Source organism: Ceratina calcarata, unplaced genomic scaffold, assembly GCF_001652005.2.
Source record: "Ceratina calcarata isolate Rehan_Ccalc_2016 unplaced genomic scaffold, ASM165200v1 scaffold478.2, whole genome shotgun sequence".
Classification (NCBI taxonomy): domain Eukaryota; kingdom Metazoa; phylum Arthropoda; class Insecta; order Hymenoptera; family Apidae; genus Ceratina; species Ceratina calcarata.
This window is the reverse complement of record NW_017172008.1, coordinates 35,501-46,581: the sequence shown is the minus strand read 5'-3', so window position 1 is coordinate 46,581 and position 11,081 is coordinate 35,501. Positions and strand designations below refer to the sequence as shown.

The 11,081-nt window shown below is 36.6% G+C and overlaps 3 protein-coding genes across 3 annotated transcripts in view; 1 reads left to right on the top strand and 2 right to left on the bottom strand.

Moving 5' to 3' along the window:
- The window catches only part of Sk2 (Sphingosine kinase 2), a 15,887-nt gene extending 9,741 nt beyond the window's left edge, over positions 1-6,146 (bottom strand). The window contains exon 1 of the mRNA XM_018028860.2: positions 4,999-6,146. Coding sequence (XP_017884349.1) covers positions 4,999-5,554 — 556 coding nt within the window. The 5' untranslated portion in view covers positions 5,555-6,146. The remainder of the gene's footprint in view (positions 1-4,998) is intronic.
- A 370-nt stretch (positions 6,147-6,516) lies between these two features.
- On the top strand, positions 6,517-7,920 carry RpL18 (ribosomal protein L18). The gene is made up of 4 exons (XM_018028877.2): positions 6,517-6,612; positions 6,751-6,837; positions 7,319-7,525; positions 7,605-7,920. The coding sequence occupies exons 1-4, from the start codon at positions 6,610-6,612 to the stop codon at positions 7,872-7,874; spliced, it is 567 nt and encodes a 188-aa protein (XP_017884366.1). The 5' UTR covers positions 6,517-6,609; the 3' UTR covers positions 7,875-7,920.
- Positions 7,921-8,080: 160 nt separating this feature from the next.
- LOC108627568 (uncharacterized) overlaps positions 8,081-11,081 on the bottom strand; it is a 3,662-nt gene continuing 661 nt past the window's right edge. Inside the window, exons 2-11 of the mRNA XM_018028876.2 lie at positions 10,184-10,298; positions 10,008-10,111; positions 9,860-9,931; positions 9,695-9,795; positions 9,511-9,614; positions 9,130-9,371; positions 8,870-9,045; positions 8,650-8,794; positions 8,382-8,581; positions 8,081-8,316 (exon numbers count right to left, since the gene is read on the bottom strand). Coding sequence (XP_017884365.1) covers positions 8,091-8,316; positions 8,382-8,581; positions 8,650-8,794; positions 8,870-9,045; positions 9,130-9,371; positions 9,511-9,614; positions 9,695-9,795; positions 9,860-9,931; positions 10,008-10,111; positions 10,184-10,274 — 1,461 coding nt within the window. The 5' untranslated portion in view covers positions 10,275-10,298 and the 3' untranslated portion in view covers positions 8,081-8,090. The remainder of the gene's footprint in view (positions 8,317-8,381; positions 8,582-8,649; positions 8,795-8,869; positions 9,046-9,129; positions 9,372-9,510; positions 9,615-9,694; positions 9,796-9,859; positions 9,932-10,007; positions 10,112-10,183; positions 10,299-11,081) is intronic.

Below are 11,081 nucleotides of genomic sequence, written 5' to 3'. Positions count from 1 at the left end.
CTTTTTAGCACTTAGCTATTTATTATTAGCATTATTCTTCCGACGTCTGATTTCTTTTTAATTATAGGGAATGCGTTTTTCTAAGGTACATAAACTTTTGAGATTGACTTTATAGCCAATACATCCTTAAAGCCTCACTCAGTCAGTATCACTGCAAAGTTGTATTGTTATTTAATAAAGCTTATGCTACGGAACACAACACTTGTACATTTAAGCTCAAGGTATAAAACCGTAGCTCCGAGACCAAATATTGAGATCTCATAAAAAAAAACAGGTGTCGTAATGACAATCAGCGTTGCAGTAAATTAAATTCGATACCACTTCCGAATTACGTGCTGATTGTAAGTAGCGACTGACAGGATAACAAACAACGAAAAGTCGTCGTTCGAGCAGCTGAACAAACATTTGATAGGGTACGAGGAACAACGACCGGAACTGTTCTTCATACACAATCAGCAAAATTCAATGTAGGTCATTTTCGATTAATTTGGCTGGCGGCCACTGCGGTACGTGCAGGCAATTGCTTGAGAAAAATGACGGAACACTTTTCGGCGACGGGAAGACGCGACGCACGCGACCCAATTGTTCCTCTTTTGTCTCGTGTCTTTATGTGCACGTGGCTTGGCACATTCCATATCGGCTAAATAAGGTCGTAAAAAACGATTTTTATCCGATCGAACGCTGGAGGAAAAAGGGACCACTACTAATTGTAAGACGTACGATTAGAATCGTGCATTATAAGGTCGCTTTGGGAACGGTATCGATTGCACCTTAAAGTTTTAACGTACGTCGGAGAAGCGGTCGAATCTTCACGATTGACCGATTCCAAAATCTATTCTGGTATCAAACGAACAAACGTACAAAGAATGGAATTTGCTCGCTTTCATCTCATCTTACAATCTGACTGCTCGACGAACGCGACCTTCCAAATGCACATGTATATGCCCGATCTCCCAATCGCGTCAGATCAGTAGATTCTTGACCTTTCTGAAGTCTTTTAAAAGAGCGAACATCACGTTCGTAAATGAATATTCAATTTACTCGTTTCTGAATATTTCAGCGAAGCGTCAAGAAATCAGGATCCCGTACGAATGCACGTTCGCGTCAGAATGCTCGAGCAGCGATAGCAAAAGCGTGCACACATTTGTACGTTTACGGTAGCGAGCACGCTCTTCGTGACGATGGAGAATTCAGATTTTAGCAAGCGTGTCAAGCAGAGCGTGTATCTAATAAACCGAGCAGGGACAAAAACTTCATATGTATACACGTGTAAATGGATGTCGTTTCAGTATGCAGTTTGAAATAAAGTTAGCGGGCCATAAAATTGTACGATAATAAAAGTAGCATCGAAGATGCATTAAAGATGTTTGTGGATCATAACTGTAATTCTACGGCATTCGATCGTAAAGTTGCACGGCGATCTGCTGTGATTAGCTTGAAAAATTACTGTTAGCTATGAAACTGCGTCAATTTCAGGGGAGTTTGTCAAAAGCGAAACAGTGCATGTAGGTGAACGGGCTATTTTCGTCAATATACGATAAATCAGAGTGTGACGTAAGCCGAATACAGAGTTATAGTACACAATGTAGGTGTTTATCGCAAGGTCTCGCGTTTCAATGAGCTTACACGGGCAATAAAATAAAACAATGGGACATGGAATTACACGGCCATAAAATCTACAACTTTTGCACATTAGAATAAATTAATGTGAGCTCATGTGAACCATTTTTTTCTCTGAATCTTATCTATTAATACTATCGGAGTGTCATTGAAGTGTCATCCGTTCGAGAGATTCAGGCGAGCTTAGCAGAACGTTATCATAGTAAAAATGCAAGTTGCAACTAATGGTCGAAGATCGTCATGTAGGATAAATCTCTTCCTCTTAGCCGATATCGATTGCGGCTGCGTCAACAAAGAGATATAAGTTCACCAGCTGTTTGATGTAAACCGAAACCCTCTGGGTAAAACCAGGATGTCCCTGCAAGAGCAAATGTAATGTACGATGTGTTGGAACTATTGATTCCGAAGATAAATAAAGAAGATGTATCCCCCTCATTCTTGATTCTTCATCAGCAAATATTTTTAATTGTCAGGCAGAAGCTGTTTAATTGCATATGAATGAATCGAATGAATTAAAACTATACGATATGTTTTACTAGTAAAGTTAGTTTGATACATATGTATAACGAAACATATCAGTTTCACTAGTATACGTTAATATACAATAATAAAATAGTAGTACATAGTGTACTATCGACCAGTAGACATAGCACATATTAGAACTGAATACACGTATGTATATGTACATATTTTGTAGCACGCAATGTCGAGCGATACATACACGTTATTTGCATACACGTGTACCGCGGGTTTCGTGGCTCTATTCGTTTGCAAATCACCCGGAAAGAAACACGTAAACAGCGTGATAAACTCGTAGCAGACGATCCACTAACCATGGAGCAACTTTCTGTAGAAAAGAATGAGGAACTGAATTAGACAGAGTGAGAAGATTGTTTAAACTACTTTTTTTGTTTAGCCAGTGATCTGTTGTTATGCAAATGGTGAAAAATTATGCAGTTTTTTCAGTTTGCCACACGATCTATCGAACAAAATACCGACCATGTGTCTGAGAATATGATTGATCTGAATGTTAGGTACGATGCAAATGCATGTAAAAAAAAAGGTGGTGTAAAGGTGGCTTACACATACTGCACATTAAAAGTAATTAATTATTCTCAGAGAAGTAACTTAGCTATATAAAGATAAGCTTTTCTTTCAATGTAATAAGAGAATTGATTTATGTATTAGTCATATAATTCTTGCAATTCCACAGGTTGGCGGTGTTATTAAAGAGACAAAGATTTGGCACTGACGCAACAAAGTCTTGGAAACGTTTACAGTCTTCCAAAGCTTGAATAATAATGATCTTATAGCAGGTTAATAAATTTCTGTCCTATATTCATGATTCAGCTTTTAATCGTAATAGATCTAACTAAGAAATGTTATTAATCTAAATTGATTACACCTCTCATACATTTCAAGCAACGTAACTAATCTGTATTTACGTAGCTGCCTCATTATTACTTGAATAATAATGTGCAATGTCAATTAGGATTTTTCCGTGAAAATTGAATCCTGCTTTAAATATGTGTTAATTACCGCGTTGCGTTGTACTAGGCAAGATTACACGAAACTTTGATCATGTTATGCAACTGGGAACGAGCGTTTCATGCATCGGAACACAGCACAATGCTTACTATAATAAGCGACGAACAAAGCAACCTTAATTATTAACGAACGCTAATTACTTAAAATATCCTATAAAACATCAATTCATTCCAGTACAAAAACAAATAAGAGTGTACATAAAATTACAGTTCTTTTTAACAAAGTAATGACAAAAGATTGATACTTCAAATAAAGTAAAAAGGTAAGGTAATGGCTACTTGATCGAGTGGAATTAAGCTGTGCATCTTCATGAAAGTTGCAATAATCTGACTCAACACTAACTCGTTTAAATCTCAATTCCGAGACACTATGATTTACGTATAACACTTATCATTACCGGACTGTCGGTTTATCTTGAGAGTGAACAGTGTGATTGGCTTTATAGTTGAATGAAACGCGCATGTATTGTGTATCGTATCGAGACGGTAATCATTGCGTACATCACGCACATTTTTAATATCATTTTGTTTTCATTATGATTTCATCGACGCCACTTTGTACAGATGCACCTTCAGTCATTAATTGCTACATTAATATTTAGAAAATTATAATTCAAAGCCGTACGGCGACATACATAAAAGATGAACAACGGCTGAAAATGGAAGACTATAATCAAGTTAAATATATATGTATTTTTCTTTCCTTGTGACAAGAATAAATAACCTTAGCTTTTTTAAATCCGATAATAACAGAATTACAATTTGAACAAGTACAATATTCTCATTTTCATGTTCAAACACGGATTTGTAAAAGATTGCCTAACATTTTTCCAACTTTAGAGCTATTGTGATCATTCTGTGCATCTTCATGAAAGTTGCAATAATCTGACTCAACACTAACTCGTTTAAATCTCAATTCCGAGACACTATGATTTACGTATAACACTTATCATTACCGGACTGTCGGTTTATCTTGAGAGTGAACAGTGTGATTGGCTTTATAGTTGAATGAAACGCGCATGTATTGTGTATCGTATCGAGACGGTAATCATTGCGTACATCACGCACATTTTTAATATCATTTTGTTTTCATTATGATTTCATCGACGCCACTTTGTACAGATGCACCTTCAGTCATTAATTGCTACATTAATATTTAGAAAATTATAATTCAAAGCCGTACGGCGACATACATAAAAGATGAACAACGGCTGAAAATGGAAGACTATAATCAAGTTAAATATATATGTATTTTTCTTTCCTTGTGACAAGAATAAATAACCTTAGCTTTTTTAAATCCGATAATAACAGAATTACAATTTGAACAAGTACAATATTCTCATTTTCATGTTCAAACACGGATTTGTAAAAGATTGCCTAACATTTTTCCAACTTTAGAGCTATTGTGATCATCGTGAATCAGCAGACATTTTCCTGAAGGTTACACAACTAGAACATGAAAAAGTGATTTTTGTAGAATCGGCCGGTAGAATTATCTAAGCAATAAAATATTTTTAACAACTTTTGGGTGTGATAAAGAACGTTACAGCGAATAATGTATCTATAATTAATAGAGATTGAGAAGCTGTTAGAGAGAAAGGCTTTAAGAAAAGCTCGAACAATTTTTTGATGGTTTAATTATTTCGTAACATCTAGCATCGATTACTCAACATAAACGTACTTTACGTTAACTTTTTATTATAGATATATAGATTATACGATTCATTGGCAGTAGGAAATTATACATATTCTACGATTATGCAGTTTGTTAAATTGCTGCGTAACTCTCTCGCGATGATAACGTACCGCAAAATGAAGAACTTGAACTTACCGCTGATCAACGATTCAAGGTTCTCGTGACTTGGGCTCATGAAACTTTTAGGCACGGGGACACCGACAATAAGACATTTTATAGCCAATCGCCACCTGCTGGCCTCCCGTAAATTATCCTCGTATTTATCAAAACTACGAAACCGCAGCGTGATCGTTGTCCTTTCACGTCTCTTGGCGCCTTTCATCCGCGCCTTTTTCAGCGTGTAGGCGTAAATGTACAGATACGCGGAGGTGTCGAACTCATCGTAGCATTGATACGCTTCCATAGACTCGACTAGCTTGAATTGAGACTTGGAGGTGCCTGGACCACAGACACAGCTTCCCGCGCTTTTGCGTTTCGAACGCATACATCTGCACCCTATTATGTCGTTTAGAACGATCGTTTCAACCTTCGTCGCACCATTATTGTCTTTCTCTAGGCTGAGACCCTTCTCTGTTAGTCTCACCTTGTAATAAGTGTTTTTCTTGGACGTAACATAGAACGTCTCTTCGAGGAGAGTACTAGAATGCACTTGACCACCGTCCTCCATGACACGCTGATGACTGTCTACCATACGATGAGATACACGAATCACACCGATAATGAGACCATTGACAGATCATTATCGCGGTATCCGAGGTGAACAACAATCAGATACTTCTTTTCATCGTCGCGGATAAACATCCCTTCTCTGTGATCGAAAACAATCCCTCGGTGCGATTTCATTTAAGAAAGCGTTATCGACGACCCACCACTTTACAATTCAATTCTTGTCCACGGCTCCTCTTACTGTTCCACACATCTTTCTGTCATTTAATCTGTCAGATTAAGCGATCGTCACGTCGCGAATTTTAACGAAGCACGTGCATTTGACGAGTAATGCACAAGTAACGATATCCCTCTCCAAAGGACCCGTTCGTCCCGCTTTACAAAAGGACGGTATCTAAATTACGTTCACATAACACCGACAGACCGTGTTGCCGAATTCTGGATAAGCAATCGAGAAAAGAGAATGCGTGATCCCGGGATGCGATTAAGCAGAATTATCTCTCGTTATTATCTTGGATCACTTGGATGCCTGCGCGGATTCGAACATTGAACTGCTCCTAACGTGCTTCGAACGTTCGAACACACCGAAGGCACGGCGTACACTGTTTATGTATTGTAACTTGAAATTGAAACTAGACGGGGCTGACTACTGAAAAACCGCCAGCGCTATCTCGCGTTCGAGAACTCTACATCACTAGAAACATATGTATATTTCTTGCGATTACGGGAAAATGTATCATTTCGTAGTAATTATATTGATGAACGGGGCATTCTGTAGCTAAAAGTTTAACAAACGTGCATGTTTTCTTAAGCAGCTCATTTATAAATATATTATTCTAAACAGATAAGACTCTTATTATGTATATGACAATAATTATTACTTAGCCTGACATTGTTGATATTTAATGATGTTTTTATCTAAACCATGATCTATATAATTATATCAATTTGTTTATATATACTGCACGTTATATATTTCCATATTGACTGAAAGAGCGCCCCCTCTGAGACATCCGTTTGCAGGAGCTTCGATCAGCTCCGCGTACATCCGTTTCTTTCATTCCTTTCCGGTTTATCAAAATGGTAAGGTGGAGCAGCTGCACCATTGCATTTATAAAGTCGACAGAGATTCGATTCATCTGTGTTAATCAACGTGAAACAAATGTTTAGTCAGTTTCATGAAGCGTCGAAGATAGTTAAGAGATATTATTTCCTTTACAGGGTATCGATATAAACCACAAACACGATAGGAAGGTTCGGCGTACAGAACCCAAATCGCAAGATGTCTACTTGCGACTTCTCGTCAAAGTGAGTATATATTCACGCAGTGTTCTTTTGTATGTTTGTTTTAAATTTTATTCATAGTCTCGGTTTTCTTTGGAATATGAATGCGAGTAGAAATTTATGTTTCATTGAAAGAGAGTCATGTCGCAATTAGTTTATTGCTATGTGACAAACACGTGAGATTTAAAACAGGCATTACAATATTTGTTTGCGGACCGCACTCTGTGTCAGTCCTTTGATCGATAGACTGATCCAATTTGAACGTTCGCTAGAGAATATTTAGTCAATCTTCCTATTCCGTCTGTTCGTACTATACGAAGGATGATTATTTTGATTGATACACTGCAACACTATTTCGGATTCATTTTTGTGAAATGTTTTTGTAAACTACAGTTTTACCATAATTTGCATTGTAACTACAAGAAGTTGTATTAATATTTTTCAAATTATTGTATCTTTTAATAATATATAAGGATATGGGAGTATATCGTTGTTCTTGTTGTAGCTTTACCGCTTCCTCGCTAGACGTACGAATTCCAAGTTCAATGAGATCATTCTCAAGAGGCTTTTTATGAGCAAGATACATCAGCCACCAATATCTCTTGCACGTGTGGTCAGGTTTATGAAGAAACCTGGTCGGGAAAATGCCATTGCGGTAATCGTTGGCACAGTAACAGATGATGCTAGGATTTTTGAAATTCCTAAATTGACAGTAAGTACTTTTACTTGTTTTGTACAAACGTTTTCAACAGGCAAATGCATCAGCTTAATTTATGAATCGTTTATCACAGGTCTGTGCTTTACGCGTTACTGAGAAAGCTAGAGCACGTATATTAAAGGCTGGAGGTGAATTGATCACTTTTGATCAATTGGCATTACGTGCACCTACAGGAAGGCGGACAGTTTTGATGCAGGGTCGCCGCAATGCCCGTGAGGCAGTGAAACACTTCGGACCTGCACCCGGTGTACCACATTCTCACACCAAACCACTGGTTCGGTCTAAAGGTCGCAAGTTTGAGCGAGCAAGGGGACGTAGGCGTAGCTGTGGTTATAAGAAATAAATTTTGTTTATTCGCCATAATTTATTAAACCATCGCCTTAAATTGATTTTACGACCATTTAGACATCTTGTCTATTTCTATTTTCTTTTGTATAATAAGTTAAGGTGATTGGAAAATAAATATTGGCTTCTTAACAATCGGTTATTACATTACTAAATCCTTAATCGAACGTAAAGTAAACAATTCATTACACATTATGTTTTCAGGTATATAATTTTAAGATGTTTCATTCATGTTCCCTTCCGGATTTTCCGTCGCCTCTTCTGGTTTTTCTTCGTCGTCCGATTGCGTTTCATCCGCGGCAGTAATATCCGGAAAGTATAACTCTGATTCTTCGATAGCTTTTTCTGGATTTTCACTCACGTGATAAGGTCCGATACCAGCGAATCCTAAAAATGTTTCGCACCCTATCTTTTTCACAACGCAGACGAATGTCTCGTAACTGAAAATTATCAGTAGAAAATTATTCTTCCGTAAACAGATATTACCTTATATCTTTTGGCGTACCCCGTCCTTTCTCTTGTATTTGACTCAAATTCTGTGATACTTTTCGCTAAAAGCTTCGCCTCTTGAGGTTTATCAGACTCGAAAATGCCAAAGTTAATTACTTCATCTTCAAATTCTTGCAAAATCATTTTGAGTTCGCTCTTTTTCGTGTAATCGTATTTAAATACAACTATGGGCACCTTGGCTGTTTTATCCTCATACTGTGCAAATGCAATATTTATCCAATTGTACACGTGCAATTTGTTCTTGCAAATAATTTGATACTCACTGGATATGTATTGTTAGTATATGTTGCAAAAATGTTGCGAAAGACAATTGCTTTGTTTCGAGGATTTGGCGGTGTCCACACAAGTGGAAAAACTTCGTTTTCATTCTCACTTGTTACATAGCTAGGACGATGTCGACCTGCAAAACTATAGGAAATAATATTTTTATTCAATAATATTATCAAATATTAATTGTTGAATATTGATTCGGCATTTATATACCACTCTTCATTGAGACTCTTTTCTGCAGTGGGTAATTCTGCTTCTCCAAATAAAAGACTTATCAAATGCTCATGTATATCAGTTTCCGATTTCGTTTCGCTTACTTTCAAACGCATGAACATACATTTACCATCCATAAGTAGTTTTTTTGCATTCGATGTTAACGTGTAATCGGACTATAAAAATGTTTCATTACAACCATTAATAATTTGTTTAATCGTAGACGTAGATGTATCTAACGATTGAAAATTATGCATTACTTCATTAAACATGGAGCTGAGAATATCTTCGTTAAGACGTTTTCGTATTTCGTGTTCAATAGCATAATTTCCCGGTAAAATTTCTTCGACTAATTCTACGTATGGGGGGCTTGATCTTTTGTCTCTTTTATGACCTTCTTCGTCTTTAAAAACCCATGGGTAAAGCAGCAGACAAGTTTCTTTACTTAGCGAAGTGATCAAATGCAACATTTCAGCTTCGTACCGCGCTACAGCTTCAGCTTCTACATTCACGATGAATAAATGCATTCAATTACGTTATCAGAATTCGCGCAGGAAAGCAGTGCAATTTCACAAGTGCCAGTAATTGCTATTCTAAATTGCAGAATGTGCATATTTTTTATAACAAATGTCATGCGAAACCTTTCCGAGCCCTTTTTGCCGTTTCTTTGGCTATTCTAGTTTCTTCAATAATTTGCAATCGTTTTATTTCTTCCGGACTTCTCTCTGATACATCTAAAGAAAACCTGCGCGTGCACAATGTAAAAAATAACTATTCTTAAGTTGCTTTAGAATTATACTTATAGTCATCTTCCTTTGAACATACTCGTGTTCTTCGTCATTTTGTACGCGTTGTAATTCCATTGTTAACATTTTTAATAATTGTGGACACTGAGCACCAAACATTAGATTCACCATACGACCGTTCTGTATAGTTGTTTTTAATAACTTTTAATCTTGCTAAAAAGTTCATTTAGATTATCGGACTTACGTGTATGAACATCCACGTTGGTTCGCTCTTTCCTTGAAAACGCTCCAAGGCGGTAATATAATCACATTTCGCCTATTCATAATAATTTACTTACTTTCATTTAGTGTGTAAACATCTATATTATTAATTATTTAAAATTAAAGATTACCGTGGCATAACTTAAAGCATCGCCTCCGATTTCCATTTTGATTTTCTTGAGGATGCTCACCATTCCCGTGCAAGGCCCGCTCCATTCGGAATATACATCGACTACTAAAACATTATTAAACGGGACATAAGAAATTTGACCTAAAGTTTAATTATCAGAAAATAATTTACACGTTCCTATTAAACCTGGTTTTGTGAGCAATTTCTCCCATTCATCGTTATTAACAATTTCAGTTTGCAACGCAGCTGGTGTGGTTTTTTTAGCCATTTTACGGGTAGATTTTAAACCACCCTATAAATTTGACACCATATGTAGAAAATACTATGTGCAAATAGTAGAAAAATGTAAAATCTTCTGAATGATCTTGAATAATCTTCAAGGTATGTACCCTTTTTCGTCGCATCATTGTTAAAATGTATCGAACTCTTAAAAGGACTTGTAAAAAAACTGAAGTATATCTTACTATATCTTACTATATCTTAAGTATATTTTAAAAAGTATATTTTATTAGCTGATAAGTATCGCTGAACTTTAATCTGGCTGGAATGAGGCGCGGAATAAGACTGTCGTAAATCGTACATTTCTGAGTCGGCGGACCGATGCTTTCCGATTTAACTACACGGGGACATCGGCGACATGGAGGACACGCAAACTCGACCGATTAAGCTGCTTCTCGCTACACAAATACACGCATAGATAATTACAACGCTTTTACAGGATCGAGGTATTCCGCGGTAAGAATTTCCTATACAATGCCACCGACATGAAATATTAATCTTACGCTCTGCTCCGTAATTATAGTAGCGTGTATCAATGCAAATATGTGTAGGTACTACGGTTTTACGACTTTGGATGATTTATGATGAAGCATGATATTCGCGATAGTTGTACTAAATTATAAAGTTAATCGTGCTAGTCATTAAATTGATTACGAGACTGCATGAAAGGATATCATTTCTTCTTCGTTTATTTCGAGGCTGATTGTAATTTACTTTGTATTATAAGTATACTCTTTCATAAAGTGAGAATCAATTTCTCATTATTCAATTTCAGTTTATTTGATAGTATATATTC